The 22,761-nt window shown below is 36.3% G+C and overlaps 1 protein-coding gene across 1 annotated transcript in view; it reads right to left on the bottom strand.

Annotated features, from left to right (window-relative positions):
- The window catches only part of LOC149421879 (nose resistant to fluoxetine protein 6-like), a 57,050-nt gene extending 46,074 nt beyond the window's left edge, over positions 1-10,976 (bottom strand). The window contains exon 1 of the mRNA XM_089634124.1: positions 10,635-10,976. Coding sequence (XP_089490250.1) covers positions 10,635-10,845 — 211 coding nt within the window. The 5' untranslated portion in view covers positions 10,846-10,976. The remainder of the gene's footprint in view (positions 1-10,634) is intronic.
- Positions 10,977-22,761: the final 11,785 nt, after the last annotated feature.

Below are 22,761 nucleotides of genomic sequence, written 5' to 3'. Positions count from 1 at the left end.
TAGAGCGCGCCAGCGTCGCAATGTTGTTGCAGGAAGTACACCGAAAGTCAAAACTATAATGAAATCTGTCAAATCTATCAGATGTTATCGTTGTAGACAAGAAGGACATTTTAAAAATCAGTGTCCTGTTAGTGAATCAGAGCATAACATGAAGAAGTCTAATGCATTTTCTGTTGTTTCTTTGAGTGGAAACTTTAATAAAATTGACTGGTTTATAGATTCGGGTGCTTGTGTTCACATGACACCGAATGAAAACATTGTTTGTAATCCGTCGAATGAAACGAGTATTAAGGAGATAATAGCAGCTAATAAAATGGCTATGCCAGTTTTATGCTCAGGAGACGTAAATATTGTGACGATTATCCCTAAATTTAAGTACGAAGTTACATTAAAAGATGTTTCGTGCGTACCTAAACTTACCGCAAACTTGATCTCTGTCAGTCAGTTAATTAAAAATGGCAATAAAGTGGATTTCAAAGGAAAATGCTTCTATATTTTTAATAAACAGAAAGAATTAGTTGCTATAGCAGGTGGTGTTTATAAACTAAGAATGGAATACAAGTAAAAAGTTCCTGAAAGTATAATATCTAATTTAGCGGTATCAGGCAATACTTGGCACCCCAGATTGGGTCATATTAATAGTAATTACTTGAATAAAATGACCAGTGTTGTAGAAAGAATGAATTTTCAAGAAAAAGTTAATCTTGGCAAGACATCATGTACAGTTTGCTGTGAGGGAAAGCAGTGTCGTCTTTCACAAATGCTGGTACAAGAAGCAAAGAATTACTTCATTTAGTCCACACTGACATATGTATACCCATGGAGCATGGATCGCTTGCAGGTTCAAGATTCTTCATACTATTTATTGATGACTACAGTCGCATGATATTTGTATATTTCATAAATCACAAAAATGAAGCACTTAGATGTTTTGCAGAATTTAAAGCAAAAGTTGAGAAACAAACAAATAAGAAGATAAAAATATTAAGGAGCGATAATGGTGGTGAATACTGCAACAAAGAGTTTGATCATTATCACAAGAAGGAAGGTATCACACACCAAAGAAGTAACCCATACACACCAGAGCAGAATGGATTGTCAGAACGTAATAATCAAACAATTTTCGAAAAGGCTAGATGCTTATTGTTTGATGAGAATTTAGGTAAACAATTCTGGGCAGAGGCAACAGATACAGCGGTTTATTTACAAAATCGTACTGTACTTCCTAGTTTAAATGAAAAAACTCCATATGAGATCTGGACTGGATGTAAACCAGATATGTCATTTAAGAATATTTGGTAGCAATGTTATGGCTTATGTTGCTAAAGAAAAGCGCCAAAAATGGGATAAAAAGTCTGAGAAGCAAATTGTGGGCTATCCAGATGACATAAAAGGTTACCGAATATACAACCCCAGAACTAAATATATCACAACAAGTAGAGATGTAATTATCATGGAGGGTGAAAATAACCGAGAGGTCAATATACTAATCACTGAGAATGGAGAAAACTGTAGTCCAGTGGGGGACACTAGTTGCAAAGATACATTGAAATTCAGAAGATACAACCTTAGATGAGGATACACTAGTCGAAGATGTATGAGATGATACTTACACTCCTGATACCTGCACTTCTGAATCTTACACTAGTGATTATGAAGATACTGACGATTCACCAGAGCAGCGTGTTGGATCCAGCAGAATCAGTAGGAAGCCAGAACGGTATGGGATGCTAAATATATGTATTCCTGAGGGTGTGTTTGATGATGCTAATGGACTATCTTTAGAAGAAGCATTACAGGGAAATAATAAAAGACAGTGATGAGCAATCTACAGTGTGACCAGTGTGAAACTATAGTGTGTCCAGTAAACTATAGGGTGACCAGAAAACTATAGTGTCATCAGAAAAATTGTGTGATCAGTAAACTATAATGTGATAAGTAAAGAATGTGTGAATGATAAAATTGTACAACTGAAATATTTGGAAACAGCTCAAATGCCATCAGATATATTTACAAAGGGTTTAGCTAAAACCAAGCATTATTATTTTATGCAGTTGCTGGGTATGCAGGATGTGAAAAAATAACATGTTTATATTCCTTTTGTAATAAAGGTATTGTGTACGTTATTTTGATAAGTGGAGGTGTCATTTTAGTTATCAAAATACTACTAACGCCATCTGTGTGTGTACGATAACCTATTCAATAAATGCTAGTTCATCCTGTCTCCTTGAACAAAGACCGTGTTTTATTTAACACCCGGTTTGGTTTTCATCAGAGCTTATAGCCTCTCTTCAGCAAAAAAAGAGTCAACACAAAAAATTCAAACAAAGTAAATCCATAAATGATTATATAATCTTTAGCGAAACTAGGAAAAATGTAAAGATCTTTCCAAACAATATTACAAAATGTACATAACCTCTGTCGAGGACACTGTCTTAAAATCCAAAAACCTTTGGAAATTTCTTAAAAAAATGAACAATGTAAACACAGACTACCCGCCAATAATGCCAATGAATGGAATCAGTGCAAACAATACACAGGATATTGTAAACCTTTTTTCGGACTTCTTCAAAAATGTATATGATGAAGACACTCCAGATGATAAAATACCCGAAAAAAATTTAATATGACCACGAACTTAACAAACTGCCAAATCACACAAAAGTGTTGCGAAAAAAATTACTTTCCTTAGACACTGACAAATCCGCTGGCTCAGACAACATTCCACCAATACTCTTCAAAAAATGCTCTATGTGAGTGGTTTAGATAATGTATTAGAATACATTATCTAAACCACTCACATTACTATTTAACCGTCTCTTGTCCCTTGGACATTTTCCAGACCGCTTGAAATCTAGCTTCATTACACCGATCTACAAAAAAGGAGACGATACTTACATAGCTAATTACCGCCCCATCTGTATACAGTCAGTAATGCCAAAGCTTTTTGAATCATTGGTCCTTATGAAATCTATCCCAAATTAATAAAATTAATTTATCAAAAACAGCACGGTTTTATCAAAGAAAGATCCACCGCAACTAAATTAACGGTATTTCAAAACTTCATTATAAAATCATTTGCAGAAAATAAACAAGTCGACTGTATATATACAGACTTTTCGAGGGCATGCGACAAAGTATCCCATAAACTACTAATCCAAAAACTATTTGCTCTAGGAATAAGGGATAACATTTTAAAATGGTTTAGTAGCTATTTTTCAAATCGTAAACTGTTCGTTAAAATAAAATCTGCCTACTGCAAGGTAGTCACCTTGCCCTGGTTTTGTTCCTCATTTTCATCAATGATATAACCAATTGCTTCAACGATGTCGAGGTATTGCTCTTTGCTGATGACATCAAACTATACAAGAAAATAACTGATATAAATCATTGCCATATACTACAGTCAAATATTAGTAAGTTTAGAGATTGGTGCGTTCAAAATAATTTATTTTTAAATGTAGTAAAGTGCAAAACCTTGACTTTCTTCAGAAACAAAAATACTGTTTTATTCGAATATTCCATCAATAACATAGCTTTAGAAAGAGTCACGGAAATGAGAGATTTTGGAATTATTTTGAAAGAAAAACTAAGTTTCACCAATCATATCCATCAAATTGTTAACAAAGGTATGAAAAAACTAAGCTTCGTATTAAGAACAACTGAAAACTTTAATTCTTTACAAGCCATTAAACTATCATACGCATCTCTAGTAAGAAGTCTAATTGAATATAACTCAGTAGTTTGGTCTCCATCTTACTAAATTCACATTAACAACATTGAGCGAATACAAAAAAAATTTCTACGTTTTATAAATTTTAAATTAAATATCCCTGTCGAAGACTTAAAATACAATTTCTTATTAAAAACTTGCTCGATGGAACGACTCCAAATTCAATATAATGACGCCTGTAGAATAATATTTGGATACCAAAGATACAGCAGCGCATCGACAATGTTCACGGAACTAGGACTTTGGAGGGACCCACCATTTTCCCGTCCCGGTATAGGTGACTTATTATCACCCCTTCGGGGCTCTCGTAAGGAAGCTAATTTTTTGGTATAAATGACTCTACAATTTCATAAAAAAGGACTCTAGACCTCCAATGTCCCCGCATACATGGTTATGTGGCGGTATGCAAGCGCCAAACATATACAAGAGGGGAATAATAGTAATTTTTTAAAATATATAATGATGAGCTGGTAGAACAGGTTACTGAAAAGTGATGTACATGTTCGGCCGGCACTGCGTCTCCTAAATTTACAAAAGAAATATACATGTATGTAAATGGTCTGAAGCTGGGGAGACAGTAAATGGAGAAGCTGCATCCCTCAGTGCTAGGCTGTCCCCGGGGCACGGTGCGAAAATCCGATCGAAGTTACTAGGCCTTTTTACCGCGTCCTTAAGCTGGGTACTCGGTGGTGCCTTGAAGACAGTAAGCGGGAAAGGGGGACAACTCAAGACCCCAAGGAGAAAAACGTCGAGTTTCAGAGGCAGGACGGAAGGTCGTGGGGCTTCGTTCCCTCTTTCTTCAGTTCCGCCCGTGACCCAGGGGGTAGTGCTGGCAAGGAGAGTCAGCCCCTCCTGTCTGTACGTCACCTGAACGTATGTGGGGACAGGTCTTGACCAACCCCTTTTGGGGATCAGGATGTTACATTACAGACACGGAGTTCAGTTCTGGCCTAAAAGGGTGAAAGCAGAAAATTTATTGCTATGCAATAATTCAACACCTAAAAAAAATTAAAATAAATAAAATGTGCATGATCGTTAAAAAAGAAAAGAAATGTCTGTAGTCTCAGGAGCCATTAATACGAGAGGTAGAGCTAGAGGAAAAAAAAACAAAAAGGAAAGAAGAAACAAAAAAAAAACAAAAAAGGAATAAGGAGCTGAAAAACATACATATTGAGATTAAAGGCAAAAACATATTAAGAAAGAAGAATTAAAAGCGATTATTAGAGCGTAGTACAAATAAGGCAGAGGTGTAAAATAGGAATTAGAGTTAAACCGTGGAAGTTCAGGAACAAATACACCCGGGGACTAAAATTTTATGTTCAAATAGTCAGAAACTCTAAGCACAGGCCATCTCTCAAACCAGATCCTTGTAAACTTCCTCAGACATTCGAAATTAACTCTGTTAGCGACTAGATCAGCGTTAACCACTGGTCTGTTATCGACAATCAAATCGGCCGTTAGTTCATCACGTGCATCCTTCATGATCTCGCAGTGCCACAGAATATGCTACGCTGTCTGGTTTAAGTCACCGCAGGCGCAACTGGGATGGGGGGCCAGTGAGAGAGCGTGAAGTCTCCCCCTGAATTCCCCATGTCCCGAAAGGAGCTGCGTAACGTAGTGATCCCGTGTGAGATAAGCCCCTTCCATTCTGGCTTTAACTGACGGGAAGAAGGAGTGAGTCCATCTCCCAGTTCTCGAACTATCCCACCTGATCTGCAACACATTGAGTGACAGTTCTCTCATTCTCCTAAGCAGCCCAACGAGAGTCCTTGCGCCACCCGGAGTCAGAGTGACTCCTAGGTGTGTGGTTGGGCGTCCTCTGGTGAGTCTCTGCTTGATGAGCACTTCCCTGATTTCCAGATTGATAGACAAGATGCCGGCCAAAACTGGCAAAGCGTCCGAAGCAACTGTTCTATACGCGCCGGAAAGAGCCAGCAAGGGGGTTCGCTGACCCCGTTTGAGGGCTGAGAGTATAAGTGCGTTCTCCAGTCGGTGTTCCCACACAGAGGCCGCAAATGAAACTTGCGCAACATACACCCCCCTATATAGGATCCGGAGAGCCGGAGAACGCAATCCCCAAACCGCCGTGGAGATTCTCCTCAACTTAAGGAATAGCGCTTGTGCCTTGCTGGACACTGTCTTAACGTGTGACAGGAAGGAGGACGATCGATCCAAAGTAACGCCTAAGTATTTTGCATTTTCGACAAATCTGATAGAGGTATCCCCCATTTTGATGGTCGGGTTCCTTGCTCTGCTTATGAAGCCTTTCATCAGGAGACCCATGGTTTTGTGGGGAGCGAAGGTCATGCGGTTTCTCTTTCCCCATTCAAGTATTAGATTCAAACCCTCTTCAGCTTTGCTCTCGACTTCCTTTCTGCTGTTCTCCAAAACCAATAACAATTTGTCATCAGCATAGTCCACCGTGATACTTCCTTCAGGCAAGGGTAACCTGGAGGAGTCATCAAAGTCAATATTCCAGAGATCCGGGGCCAAGTTGGAACCTTGTTGGCAACCCATGTCTACTTTACGTTCTATGGTGGTGTCTCTAAAGGATATGATGATGATCGCTCTGAGAGATAGTTGTCGATCATCTTAAAGAGTTGTTTGGAGCAGCCCCTGTTTTTGACCTTGGTGAGTATCAACGGCCACCATGCATGATCGAAGGCACCAGTTATATCGAGGAATATTCCCACAACATACCTCTTCGGACAAACCTTCACCCAATCGAGCGCAAACAATAAAGCGTGCTCGGTGGATTTCCCAGGGACGAATCCAAATTGCCTGTCAGTAGGAGCCGAAAAAGTCTGCCGTAGTCGTGTTTTGAGTAGTTTTTCCAGAATCTTACCCATTGTTGGTAGGAGAGTAATAGGGCGGTAGGCCTTGATGTCATTCATCGGTTTATCGTTTCCCTTAGGGATAATTCTGAGCACGCCTCTCTTCCATTCCAAGGGAAAAACCCCTCTTCTCATGGACGTGTCCATCACTTGGAAGAGTTCCTCCCTAGCGTAGATCCAAACTTGCTTCACTATCGCACCGTTGAGCCTGTCATGCCCTGGTGCCTTCTTAGGACCCAAACCCTTAATTATTACATCTAATCCAAATTGTAACAACTGATAAGTATGTATAGTACTGTCAATTTGATAGTGCTCCTTCCCTAAACACAAGAATTTCTCAATTAGGGAGGTATTGTTACCACTAATATTATATATTATATATATTGGTTAGTTATGTATTAAATGTATATTGGTTAATAAACAAAAAAAAAAAAAATTCTTGTCTAGTGACTTGAATGAAGCTATCCTCCTGGGCGAGGTCACAAGGTGGAATTCTTGACAGGTTCCTTACCTGTTTGTGGTGGTCGCTTTCCTCAATTACTGAGTCTACAGGAACTAACTTACCCACAAGTGTTTTGAGAGTGGAGGCCACATTCAAGGTCTCAGCGTTCCCTTCCCCCATGATGATACTAAGAAACCGGTCAGAACCTTTACCCGTTTTCTTGATGGCGCTATGCACATTCCAAGGGTTGGCATTACCTATTTCATTAACCCATTTTTGCCAAGCAGCTCGTTTTTCTAGAAGGATAACCCGTTTGAAGGACCCGCGGGCTCTCCTGAGCTCCGTCAGGCGTCGATCAGCCTCTTTCTGCGTGTGATTCTGTCGCCCGACGGAACCCAAGGCCCTGTAGGCCCTTATGTAGGCCCCCTTTAGCAAAGTCAGCTCAGGCGACCACCAAGGAGTTCTTATGTTCAACGTTGGGTTTATTTTTCCCAAGGATGAGTCTGCAGCGGAAACCACAGCCGCATTAAAAAAGTTCCCCAAATTGTCCGGATCCCTGGCAGCTACGTGATTAAAGTCCCTTAGTGTATCGCGTAGTGCGATCCCAAAGTTTTCCCAATTTACGTTTGATGTTTTGAAGCTCCAGGAGGATCTTAGAGGAGTGAATTTCTTGAGTCCAACCGTAAAAGTGATGAGTCTATAGTCCGAGGTTATTTTGAATTCGTGGACCTTCCAGTTAGATACCCTGTCCGCAACAGACCCAGAGCAGATAGTTAAGCCTATTTTGCTCTCGCCATGTGAATTTGAGAATGTAGAAAGAGAACTCTGTTCATTTAATAAGCAAAGACCCTGCGCCGCAATCAGGTCCTCAACGGCGTCTGAACGTTCCGTCCTATAGTCACAAGAGTCAAACCACATCGGCGAGCGAGCGTTAAAGTCTCCTCCCACAACTACGTTGCGTCCTCTAAGCGCGTTGAGGGCGCGCGTCAGACTCAGGATACGTGGTCTGGTAAGTAGACTGAGATCAAGTAGATCTCAGTTGCACCGTCTTTAATACATACACAGGTTTGGTACTCGTCGGACAGTCCAGCCAGAAGGAGGGGGCTGATCACAGAAGAGTTAATCAGGACACCCGCCCCTGGTGCATGGCCCACTTCGAGCACCGCCCCTGGAAAACTTATACGTGTCTTACCTTCCCAGGTGTATTTTTCCTGAATGAGCAAAATGTCAAGTTTGAGGTCAAGCATGACCCGCTGAAGCTCCAGCGTGGCCAAACGGGAATGCTGCAGGTTGATCTGACCTACACGAATGGGGTTAATTGGATCCATAATCGGTCATACGGACTTGGAACTCAATAGCGGCTTGGTGGGCAGGGCACATCCTGTCACCTGTGGGATGAGAAGTAGGTTTTTTGAATCTGGTACACGTTGCACAGACAGCAGGCTGTACCTTCCTGGGGCAATCCTCTAAGTTGTGCCCCACTTCAGCGCAGTAGCAGCAAGTCTCCTTTTCCTGGGTGCAGGCCTTACTGATGTGTCCGTATTGATGGCATTTGAAACACCTGGTTGCACCCAGGTAGTCCCGAGTGCGATAGGCGTTCCACCCTAGATAGCACAACCCGCTGTCAATGAGTACTTTCCTTGCTTCAGGGTGGCAGGTGATGATCATGTTCATTGTCGCCATATCTCTTCTGCCAAACAAGGAGACTCTCCTCATTGTGCGAAGGTGATCCTTCTTGGATGTTTTTGTTTTTACCTCTAGGTTGTTAGTGTAGAGATCTATCCTTGATGAGATCATCAAGAATAATATTTATTTACAGCAGCGCATCGAAAATGTTCACGGAACTAGGACTGAATGGATTTGCCGGCCTGATGAGACACCGGGTCACTGGAGCCAGGATGCGGCTAATGGCCTCCGCCAACACGTTGGTGAACGCAGCCTACCAGCACCAAGCGCCACTCCTGAGTGAGCGCTGGGCCCAAGCGCACTCAAGACCACACCCTGCATAGTTGTCCTTATTTGTTAATTCATTATATTTACTATACAAAAAAATGTATATCTATAAGGGACGTGTGGGATTGCACTAAACTCTCCACATTCTGGAATAAAAATATTATTATTATTATTATTAAATACTGTAAAAATACATACATTAGATTTTAGAAGATAGACGTAATATAAACGATTTAACGTTCTTATTCAAAATACTAAACTCTAAATTCGACTGTTGTGAACTCCTGCAACCTATAAACTTACATACACCCACAGTAACAACACGACAAAATACAATATTCTACAGCAACACACATAAACGTAACTACATTGCCCACTCTCCGATACAACGACTTTACACCATGGGAAATCATTACTTGGGTGATGTTGACATATTCAATACCAACTTGGCAAGTTTTGTGGATTATTTAAAACATTTATTTCAACACTACTCCTAAACACATCATGTAAACCTACAAATAGCTGTAATTTTCTGTTTCTGTTTGTTGTTTTTGTATGACTTGTTGCATAGCTTTTATCAAATGTAATTTTATTCTTATTTTTTATGTTTCAAAGTATCAGTCAAATTAAAATTATACTACCAACCATGTAAAAGCCCTCTGGGCGTTAAACAAATAAATAAAAATAAAATAAAATATTAGGAATGATAGGTAGATATTATAAACGAAAAGAAAAATTCAAAGTATCTTAAAGAGTAGGTAATTCATTTAAAAAAACACAGTAAATAAAAATATTAAAACCTTAAATTTAAATTAAGCCAAAAAATATCGTTTAAAAATTTTCAGGAGCAAATTATGCTTTTCGTCCGGAAACATGTGTTTAAAAATGTCTCTCACGGTCCACAGTCGTCACATACAAGCAAATCATATTATTGTTTATCTGTTTACAAAAGAATTTCTATGTTTTAAATTATTGTTTGATTAGAGCCGCAGAAGGAATGAAAAAAATTAATAACCAGGCCTTTACCCGAAATAATAACAAACTAGCTAAAGCCCCCGGCGTTGCTTGGAAAAGCCCGGTGTGCAAAGACACAGCATTTTTTAAATCAAATATGAATACTCTTGTTTTGAAAAGGTGTTCTTTATATTAATGGAAGACAGATAGAAAGAAGATATAAAACACAATGTTGTTTTTATTCAACTATAATACATAGTTCACTATTCATTATGTTTTCCATTTATTTTTTTGCAAAACAAACATGCTTTGGGAGTATATAATAATTACCTGAATATACGGAGAACGCAATTTTTTTTATTTTGTGTTAACTTTATGTATCTCAAAAGTTGATAATATTTTAAATTGTTTAAAATTTAGGTATCTCTAAAGTTAACAATATTCTAAATTGTGTAAACCTTAGGTATCTCAAAAGTTAATAATATTTTATTTTCTATAAACCTTAGGTATCTCAAAAGTCAACAAAATTTTAAATTGTATAAACCTTAGGTAACTCAAAAGTTGATAATATTTTGATTTCTGATGTTAATGCTTTTTTATCATGGAACATCATTAGTTTATACAATCCAGTACCCCACGCAATATGTCAAATAACGTGTGTAGAACTGTTTCCTTAAAAAATAAAAGAATTTACTAAGTACAATCACAATGTAGTTACATTTCATAGCCCAAATATCTCTGTTTCGTATTCCTTGTAGTGCATCAGCCAGTTGATCCAGGCATACGCTTCCTTCTCTGCCAACTGCTGTGAGAGCCAACCCGTAGTACACCGAGCTCCTCCGCAAGCCTTCATCCTCACTGAGCGCACAACCGTGTGACAATAATAGCACCAACACTGCAACACACTCCAACAGTTTGCCTGAACTCATCTAGTCCGAATATAATGACTGACTAAAAGATCTAATATAAAACAAATATTTCATAGAAATCGAGGAAAACACTTAAGGCAACCAGAAAGGCCGGGATACTGTACTTAGCTTTAACAGCGGCTATGTATTTATAGCTTGCTGAGTACATTTAATTTCGCTTTTTGTAAATAGCATTTAACACCTCCAAAAATTGCATTATGATAGCATGTAGATATTGATTTATGAGTGCGTCATAATATTGGGTGCAGTTTTTGTTATGTAAAAAAAACAACCTATCTGTACATAATTACACATAGGTTGTTTTTTTACATTTAACGCAACACAGGAGGCCCTGAGGAAAATGATTTCCATTAAGGTCTATGTCATCTATTGAAATTTTATTTGGATGGTATTTATTAAGGAAAGTAAGGAGACGAAGTTCTGAGAAGGTACAAGGTATGAGGGTTGGGTAGGAATCGAAGGATCAGTGTGTCGAGGAGTGACGGACACATGAAAATATCACTCCTACAGCGCCGGAAAAAGTAAAAGGTATTAGAAAAAAAACTATACTAAGTGAATATGAACCTTTATTAAGTATAGTTTATAGCACCACGGCCATCAAATCCAGCTAAATTTATTTTATGCGACACCGCACATGAATCTAAACTGTTCAGGGCCTCGATTCTCGACGAGTGGATCGACCCACGGGTGGAATGACTTTTGACGTTTGGCGTATGAAAGTGTGTACCTTCGACGAGACTTAAGAATAAGAATATTGACCAATGTATGCACTTTTGACGGCGATTGTGAGCGGCCTGGATTGGAGAATCGATATCCTGAACCAATGGCACTGTAATAGCACCCCCGATAAGTGTACACCCCGAAAACCCGGAGGTGGGTCCAACTACGAAAATTATGTGGATCCATGGATGATGTTTTTTTAAAAAATTATTTTGGAATTTCAATTATTTATCTCGGAATAAAACGCAAAACAAAAACTAGAGAAAATGTGACGACTTTGGATATTGAGGAGTCCATTTACGAAAACGAATTTTGAACTTTGATTTGTATTTGTATTTGAACGTTGATATTTCGAACAACATTCATCTCCTTAGAATTTTAATACCGAGACAGAACTGAGATAGTCGTACAATGTAATAATAATGTACTATAAAACATTATTCCTATATAATAAATTATTGTAACTATCTGTGCGCGGTGATCCACTGGTAATCCCCTGAACATTTTTTCTCTCCGTAATATCTTTGCTTCACTTTATTTTTATTTATTCTGCAAATAATACGTATTTTTCGTATTTTATATTTTTCGAAAGTATCTTATCATTTCTCTAGCTAGTAATTAATTAGTATTATATTATTTTTTTAGTTTTATTACCTATAAATCGTCGTTTTAGGCGGTTTCATACAATAAGTAGACAGGGATAGAATTATGTGCTTACAGAGGAAATAAATCACAAAAGGAAGGGTATAGATAGGACCTTCCTTTTGTGTATATCGTAATTCTTCATAATACATCATTTTTGATAAGTAATTAATTAACTAATCGACATGCCGTTTCCCCGCAGGGCTAGGCAGAGAGGGCGGAGCGCAAAACATCTAGGTCTTGGAAAACTCTTCTATTATTCTAGCTCTTGACATGGCCCGACTCAAGTATCTGATTCACTTGAGTCTTCCTCGGACGTCCCCGACCTCTGCTACTATTCACATTTGCGTTATATATTCTCCTTACATTATTTTACTCGTTCATTCGCCCTACATGTACAAACCATCTAAGCGTCGCATTTTTATCCTTACTCATTACGCTTACATCAGCCTTGCCTTACATTCTTTGCGGATCCCCGCATTTCTCACACGATGGTTTTACCACACATATGCCTTAGGGATCTCATTTCTAGAGCATTCAGTCTATTTTCATCCTTCCTACCCGCAGTTTCATGCCTCACTGCCATTCATCAGGGTAGGTACCAGCACTACCATCATCATCAGTATCATCATAAATACACAAAATCATCCACCTGCTCCAAGTATTCATCATTCACAACTATATTACACACTGTTTTCGTACTCTCTCTTTCAAACACCATGACTTTAGACTTACATTCATCATTAACTCATTCTTCATACGAGTACATACTTTTTTCAATCTAGACTCGAGATACTGTAAATCTATCTTACTGTTAGCAATCATCGACATTAACAATCAACAGGCAACATTATAACATTAGAAAGAAAAACAAAACATTTGTATGAACACAATTATCCTGGGTAAACTACATAGGATAAGTACATACAATTTTTATAAAGTCAATACAATTTCATTTAATTTAAGTGAGTACAATTAAAATAGGTAAAATTTAATTTAATTGAAGTAAGTACAATTAAAGAAGGTAAAATTTCATTTAATTTAAGTAAGTACAATTAAAGTAGGTACAATTTCATTCAATTTAAGTGAGTTATTACTAAAATAGAGTCAACCGGCGTATGGCTGGCGATTGGCGATTTATCCCTGGCACACTGAGGAGTACTAACTGGATCGCGGGAGGATTGCATTTAAGGGTTATAATACGAAAATATTTGAGGCCTACGGCCTAATAATGGGGCCTAGAATCAAAAGTTATGACAATTTATGTTGGAAGTTATCGTAGTACATATTATTGTTGTGTTGATTAAATTTAACCTATTATATCTATGCACTTCAATAATTATTTAAGGTTTCCACTATATTCCTCTTACGAAGGTGTCAGATGTTCGAGACGGAACACAGTGGCCCCTCTAGTATGGAACGGCGGTGAAAAACCTATAAATTTTGATGTAGAAGGATTTTTAAAGACAGTAAATATCGAAGAAAGCAATCACTTTGTGGCTTGACATAATAATAAAAAGAGAAGTTACTTTGTTTTCAAACAGTTTATTATGTATACTTCATGTCAACTACTATGCTCTATTGTTTTCTAATAAATAGTTTTTTTCCACTTTACTGCTACATTTCTACCCTATAAAGTTGCCCTCCCTAAGCTGCTACTTTTATGACCACCTTAACTCCTGTTACTCCAGGCTTTCCGTTTCCCTGTTAATTTGCTACAATGCAACCTTATACCCTCTAGAATAGCTCACCTGCTACCTTAATAAGCTCACCAGCTACTGATACCATGCAATTTTGTTATCTTGCTTCCTTACTACTTTCCTACCCTGTTAATTTAATGGCATTTCAAACCCCCCTGCGACTCACCCTCCAAGGCCTATACATTTCCCTGTAAAATTATGCTGACACATTTGTAGCTTCCGCGCAAGCTGTTACCGGCTGAAACTGTCCTCCTCCACTTATCCACTACCCCAAAACATCTACCAACCACCCCTTTAACAGCAAACAACCACATGGCAGATGCTGTATTAACCTTGCAAATTGAAACGCCTTTTTATGCCATAATTGCCTTAAAAAGCAAAAAGAAAGAGCAAATATATATATATATTCGTATACCAATATTTTTTACATTATCTCCACACAGGTGGCCCTGATGAAAAGAATTTATCTATGGCTACCCCACGAGAAACTGTGGAGATTTTAGACTTAACCCAAAATAATCTCTATTTTAAAGGATTTAAAATTTTCAATGAACTACCTACAGATGTCAAAGAAGCTAAAAGCCTTACTGCTTTTCATGGGTTATGCCTAAATTCTATAAATAAAAAGTTTTAGCTGTAGTGTAAAGCGTACCTAAATGTTAAGGCGATGCCATACGTAGTAATGCAAAATCATGTGTTTTTGGTTTGAAAATTTGGTCGCCTAGAAATGTTTCAGATGCTTTAATTAAATACTGCAAGTGGAATACATCTTGGCCTTCGAAATAATCGTATATTTTTTAGATAAGTCTTTTTATAAGCCCAGAAAAAAATAATGTTTAAGGCCTATGAAAACTGCTCTAAAGTTCAAAATCTCCTACTTACGAACCCATTTTCGGTTATGATTTTATTGTATAATGTGGCAAATTAAGTTATTTATAAAATGATCGAAAAAAAATATTTATGCCTCAACATCCACAAAATAAAATAAAAGGCACTTTTTGGTCGTGTTTTTTTCTTGCATAAATCAAAACAGGCGGATGGTGTTAAGCGGGAATTTAAACCTTATCGCCATTTACGTAAGGGTTGTTATTGATAGCGGCTCAATTTAAAATATTACACAACGTAGTGCATCGCCTTGTGGTTATCGTGGTGTATAAATGAAAAGATCTCTCACTCAGGTATAGCGTTTATTGATAAGTTGTCAGCTGATTTTACAATCACAATATTTCACGTTTATTATGCACAAATACTATGAACGCTCGCGAAACTAGGCCGTAGTAAGTAGGTGCAGCCGACGATAGTAATTACTGAACACTGATAATATGCTCGCTGCGTCGGGCCTATTTATATTGTTCGGCCGGTGGCGACAGCAGGTAGTTAAATGGCAACTAAATCGAAGACACTCGCTTGATCTGGACCTTTCGCGAACTTTCGACGGCGTGGCAATTATGCCTAGGCCGTAGACTCGAACCTTCTGGCGAGTTCTCGCAATGTTTAAGACCGGCTTGCAATATTATTGTTGTCGTTAGACAAGTAGGTCTTGTAGTACGTAGATTACTTTGTTTACGATGCGATGCAGGTACATAATTCGAGAGTAGGTACTAAGTAGGTCGAGCGGTTTATTATTAATTATTTAATGTAGATTTTTCTCGACGCTACAGCCTTAAAGAAATAAGTTGTTAGTAAAGGTTTATACTAAATATAAAAAATGTAATTTTCTACAACTAAATAAAAGCACACGAAAAGGGCATTCGTCTTTGAGGATGCTTTGTGAAGGGGTTTTTTTAAGGAAAAGATCTGAGAAAGAAAAAGGTTTGAGGGGTGGTAGGAATCTATGGTCAATGTGTGCAGGAGTGAGAGGAGTGATTTGAATTCATCCCTATTACTGCGGTGCAAGGCGATGGTTTGAGAGTCCTGCTGAAGAGATAAAAAGATCTCCTACAACCAGACCGGTTTTAACAGTACTTCTGTATTTGATGGCATTATTTTTATAACAGTCCCGATGATGATACGGAGGTACCAAAACCGGTAGATAGTGAAAATATATCAATAAAGTTACTTAAAACCATGTGTTTTCAATTCATTTATTTAAAATGTCAAGTCACAATGTGTTTTCTTTTTTGAAAAAGAAAAAAAGTCTTACGTGCACTGAGCAGACATTCCCTAGACACACCTATTTGAAAAAAAACTACGCCAACGTACATAACTCGACTCATTGTTTGTAAAAAAATATTTTTTTTTGTTATTGGTGCCCTTTTTTACTCATTTAAAGTACGCTGTAGCGTGTTTAAATCGCACTTTATGGAACGCGCGTTTTTTAAAGTTACCATGGCAACATCAACAAATCAACAAAATGTGAAGTCCAAATGTCAATTGTGTTTTTCATTTCCATGACAACAAGATATTGTGATGTCACATCACGAATTCATTAATAGTTCTTATTTCCAAATTTTTAATAATAATATCAATATTTATGTTTTCAAAGTGTACCAATAAAAAAAAATAGCGTAAAGTATTCGTGGATAACTGGTCTTCAAAACACTTGCTTTATTTCGAGCACTCGGCTACGCCGTCGTGCTCAAAAAATCGCGCGTGTTTTAAAGACCTGTTTATCCACTTATACTTTAATATACTAATTTACCTTCTTAATTTTAAATAAACCTTGTTTATTGAATATTTGATAAACGAAATACTTTATTTACCTATATTATTTTAATATTTAATTTAAACAAACCTTTCTTGAATTTTTGTGAAAAAATTACCTATTATATACCCTTGCATGGTTTTATTTCACACGTTCATGTTGTTTTCTCCATGGTGACATTAGATAGTGATGGCATTCCTTTTAAAATTTTGGTAGAGGTACCGATTTTAGCTGGTGATCGGTCGGTGGCTGAATTTACATCGCGTTTGGGTCCCACCCAGGATTGGTGTGTTCAATTCCTCGGCTGGCTAAGTCGTGGTGGTATGAGTAAGGTGGTAGTAGGAGATTTTAAAATATCGTTAGGTTATTCGTAACCCCGGAATGTTTGTCTTTCTTTTAAAAAAGTAAAGTAAGTAAAAAAAGCTAAATTAAATGAAATTTTTAGATATTCATGAAAGTTACCGAATTTTTCCAAAAGCTACGGAAGTTGTCGAAAATCTAACTATATTACCGAAAATATAACCACTAGCCCCTGTAAACATTTGATGATCTACCGATTTTCTTTTGCAATTTTTTTTTTTATTTTGACAGCAGGGTATTGGACGTAGATGAAACTCGTCAGTGGGTGGCCCTCTAATATGGACCGTGTTCAAATGATTCAGGGCTAAAGGGAGTTTGCCGTGTATGTCCATCTTTAAAAACTGGGTTCCATGATAACTCAACACAGTGACATTTCAACACACTTTTAAAAAGTGATGTAAAGTCATTAGAAACGATGAAAAAAAAACTTTAACCAATCATCTTGAATGATGAGGCCCATTTCCACCTCGGTGGCTTCGTCAACAAGCAAAATCGTCGCATTTGGGGCTCGGAAAACCCAAGAGTTATTGTTGAAAAGCCTCTCTTTCCTCAACGTGTGGCTGTTTGGTGCAGTTTATGGTTCGGCGGAGTCATTGGACCTTACTTTTTCGAAAGTGAGGCTGGAGCAACAGTTACGGTGAATGGATGGATCGCTATCGACAGATGATTAATGATTTTTTATGGCCGGAATTGGATGGTATTGATCTGGACAACGTTTACTTTCAACAAAACGGCGCTACGTGCCACACAAGCAACGAAACCATTGATCTTTTACGATTGACTATCAAAATAACACCTCTTATTGGAAAACCCTGTATTTATATTTATATGCAACATGATATATAAGTACTGTACTGATAGTAGAATATATTAATAATGATAAAAAACAAAGATTTCTTTATTTAAAAGTGTTGAACAATTTCTCCAGAAGTTAGGAAAAATTAAACTTCTTCGGCCCACGGAGAAAATTGTGAAATCTCGTGTAACATTTTAAATCAGGCCGCAAACAGTAATACTCCTTATGTAGATGGCGATAAGGTTTAAACTCCCGCTTAATACCAACCGCCTGTTTTGATTTATGCAAGAAAAAAACAAAGCTAAAAGCGGTGGTCAAGCACCATAAAAAAATTTTCGGTTTTTTTCTTTTGAAAGTTCTGCGATCTTTTAAGGCTGGGAGCATGGTTATGTTTTGTTTTTTTTTGTTAGTTTATAATTTCTCATTTAAATAACTACCTCAAAGATTGTATTCATGCCTTTATGTATTAATAATGTGCACTAATCTAATAAGTACTTACCCGAATGCATGACAAATGATTTTAGTTTATGCTTCGAAAAATAGAACTACTTGTCATTTTGTGCCTTTTCGGTGTCTATTGTCAACGAAAGTTGTTTTGTTTGTTTTGAAACTTGGCATCCGTGAGTTTTTTTTTTTAAAACAATTTTGTTCTCGTCACAAATTAATTAAAGTGCCACTTGATGAGACAACAATCTGTGTGCATATTGCATGGGACAGACAAAAACCTTACGATTGCAGGAAGGGATCTACAACAGGTAAGTGCACATTTTTATAATACGTTTAGGCAATTATAGGCTATAATCTTTGAGGTGAGAATAATTTCTCAGTCATACTTTTTTGAGTATAAAGCCCGTTTTTGTTGGTGCTATTTACACGCTTTTGTTTTATTTTGCGGACGTTTAGGCACAAATATTTTCACGATTATTTTCTAAATCTGCCACATTATTTTTAATGTTTTACAATCATTTTCTAAAGAACTTAATTTGCCGTATTATACACTAAACCGTAAGCAGGAGACTGTGAACTTTGAAGCAGTTTTTATAAGCCGGATACTTAATTTTTTTTCTGGCCTTATGAAAAAACACTCGAATATATCAAAAATGTATTGTAATCGCAGTATTTATTTAAAGCATCTTAAAAATTTTCTAAGCGATCAAATTTTCTTACCAAAAATACATGATTTTGCATTACTAAGTAGTGCTTCGTCTTGAAATGAAAATAAAAACACTCGAGGATAAAAAATATGGCTCATGTAACGAAAAAAGTTTCATCTATAAGATGCTACAAAAAGAAAAAAAACATTAGCGGTCTTACTAAAAACGTAGTGAAAACTTTAATCAATTTATAAAAGACTGTGTATGTGAAAACCTTACTAATTGAAACGTAAAATAGAAACTGACATATAATATTTTATGGTACGATACATAAGATATATACATTGCTTTTCCAGTCACAGAGGTTTGTTTATCTGTTGTGTTAACTTCAAATAATAATAAGTTCTAATCGAATTTATGATTTTTTTCAAATTTTTTTAAATTACCCGTCAGATTTTTGTATTTGAAAAAAAAACTAATCACAAACATCTTTGAACAAAACGTAGAAAACTTTCGTACAAAATTCAAAAAAAAATCAAGAGTACAAAGGGTATAGCTTATAGGTTACCTCCTATTTCTTCCAGTTAACAACCCAACATACACATTATATTACATAACTCAACAATTACATGTTAACAAATGTATGTAAATAAAAAAACAGAGGTATTTAATTTATGTAAGGTATTCATTTAAGGTGTAGTGACATTTGTTTAAAATAAATGTATTTAGTGCTGATTTAAATTTAAGTATTTCGGTTATTTGTTTATTGCTACGTGGAAGGTTGTTATATACTTTAATGGCCATGTAGTGTGGTCCTTTTTGATATATGTTTTTGTTTGCTTTTGGGATTAATTAGTTTTCAGTGAACCTTGTAGTGTGTTTATTGTACAGTCCTATTATTTTAATTATTTGTAAGAAAATTGTCACTTGACTTTTTATCTCGTTCATAAAATTAAAAATTGTTAAGAATTATATCAATAATTTCCAGAGGATAATAAAAACAGGCATTTTTAATTCATTTTCGCACAATATAAACTTTGATTTTAAAATTTGTTTTAACATACATATGCAGAAGACATTAACGATATTAAAAAAACATTACTTTCGTTGAAGATTTAATTAATTCACGCGGTATAAAATAGTATGTAAAAAATAACCTAATTTTTCCGGTAACATGAAAACATATTCACAATATGACATCATTTCCCAAAATGGTTCAGTGGCGAGCTAATTAACCTAGTTATCTGTAAAAAAATTGCACACAAGAACTTTAAATAATCGAACTCTCTTAACGACTACAAGATATTTCACAACTATAGAACTCATGTAAAAAACTATCAAGAAATTCATATTTCAATTATATAAATGGAATCGAAAACTCTATTTCTTCTAATATACAATACTTTTTCACTCACGTTAACCCTCTTAGGGCCGTCTGTTTCAACGCTAGCTATAGTAAAAGTAAATGCTAAAGTTAAATTTCACCAAAATGCGTTTTTCAATCAATTTAACTCCTGGTTCTACGTCACTTTTAACTTTTGTTTTAACTTCCCGAAATCCGAGAGTTACTCGCGAGTTATTCGCGATTCTCGAGTTACTACGCCATTTTGACATATTTGACAGTTCTATGCGTATATAAGGTTCTTCTGTTGAGTGTTGTTACGAAACGATTATTAATCATGATTAATATTATCGAAGATGACAGTAGTGAAGATGAATTCGTCATGCAATATGTTTTACAGCGAAAGCCAAAAACATTTCGACCCCGTGTTAATAATATGGTCATTTGGGATGATTCCAAATTTTTGGCACGGTATCGCATGTCGAAAGAGCTTGCAAAATTTGTGACGGATCAAATTGAGGGAGATATTACGACTACTGGAAGGTAAATAATATTTTTTTCCGTGTAATATCGTATATATTATAACAGGTCGTCATTTATTTTTAAATACTCACAGAAATATTTTTCTAGGAACAAAGCTGTCAGCCCCATTGACCAAGTACTGATGACATTGAGATTTCTGTCCACTGGAAGTTTCCATATGAGCAATGGTGACTTATGCGGACTCAATAACTCAACCATCTCCAGAGTCGTGTGGCGGGTAATTAAAGCAATTGCTAGACTGAGGCAACAGTATATAAATATGCCAGTAAATGAGGCAGAGATGTCCGAGGTTGCATGTGCATTCTACACCATTGCAAAATTTCCCAGTGTGATAGGAGCCATCGATGGAACTCACATTCCTATCCAGTCTCCAGGAGGGGATGATGCTGAGGTGTTCCGCAACAGGAAATCAGTATTTTCATACAACGTGCAGGCTGTTGTGGACGCCAAACTAAAGGTTATGGATATAGTCGCACGCTGGCCGGGCTCTGCCCACGATAACACTATTTTTAACAATAGTGCTATCAAAGGGCGACTGATGGCCAAAGAATTTGGTGAACGTCACCTTTTAGGTGACAAGGGTTACGCAAACTGCGATTACCTGTTGACGCCACTTCGCCTCCCAGCGACCCCTGCAGAACTTCTTTACAATGAGAGCCATATAAGGACTCGAAACACAGTAGAGAGAGCGTTCGGGGTTTGGAAAAGGCGTTTTCCAGCTTTGTCGCTGTAACTGAGGATCAAAAAAGACAGAGTGCAGGACACAATTGTCGCAGCTGCTGTATTACACAACTTGTGCATACTTCATAAGGAGATGGAGCCCCCAGAAAATGGCCCAAATCCAGAAGAGCACCCTGACGAAGAAACGTTGGGCGGGCCTTCACTTGGTGGCGGTGGGAGAGGAGATAAGAGAAATAAATTAATTAATTGTTATTTTTCTAACCTTTGAGCAATTTATTATTTGTTGTGACTTTGCAAGAATTTTTTTTGTACATTTTGTTATTTATTCCCATAATACAATGTACACCTAGCACAGAATTATTAAATGCTAAAGAACTATGAGCTAATGACATGGTCAGGTAATTAACATACCCCCGCTTGAGATAGAATTCGAGCTGATGTGTTAATAATTGTGTATATTGTATATGGCATAATACCCCTAAAACAAATCACTATAAATCTTATTAAACCCTGTATATTAAAATGTTTCAATAAATATTTTATAATTGAAAAGAAACAATGTATGTAATAAAAATAAATCTTTTTTCATAAAGTTTGGTAATACAGAATAATAGCAATAATACAAAGGCAAAGAATACGTATACAGATAACACAGGCAATAACATCATAGGCATTCACACACTCAGAGGCACTCAAAATAATCAAAAACACAATATAATCTTACATGGCTGTATTGTGAAACGATGTCAGTACAAACAATCTTATTGAATATAGTAGGCATCTTATTGAATATAGTAGGTACAAGGTAATTGAAAGTATAAAACTTATTATTATATTAAACCCTGTATATAATGTTACTATATACATATTATAATTGAAAAGAAACAATGTAATAAAAGAATATCTTTTTTCATAAACTTTGGTATAAAACTTATTATTATATTAAACCGTGTATATAATGTTTCAATATACATATTATAATTGAAAAGAAACAATGTAATAAAAGTATATCTTTTGTTCATAAACTTTGGTATAAAACTTATTATTATATTAAACCCTGTATATAATGTTACTATATACATATTATAATTGAAAAGAAACAATGTAATAAAAGTATATCTTTTTTCATAAACTTTGGTATAAAACTTATTATATTAAACCCTGTATATAATGTTTCAATATACATATTATAATTGAAAAGAAACTATGTAATAAATATATAACTTTTTTCACAAAGTTTGGTTGGAATTATTTCAAAGGAAACTAGCCCCTCCAATACTCTCAAGAAATTATTCCTAAAACTATAAATCGATCTTCATCATGTAAGTAAAAATTAAATTCTGAAATAAAATTTCGAACACAATAACAAACAAGAAGTCAGAAGAAAGAAAAAG

Source organism: Hesperophylax consimilis, chromosome 8, assembly GCF_061612785.1.
Source record: "Hesperophylax consimilis isolate HC1 chromosome 8, BYU_Hcon_1.0, whole genome shotgun sequence".
Taxonomy (NCBI): domain Eukaryota; kingdom Metazoa; phylum Arthropoda; class Insecta; order Trichoptera; family Limnephilidae; genus Hesperophylax; species Hesperophylax consimilis.
The sequence above is the reverse complement of the archived record's forward strand: the minus strand, read 5'-3'. Positions and strand labels throughout refer to the sequence as shown.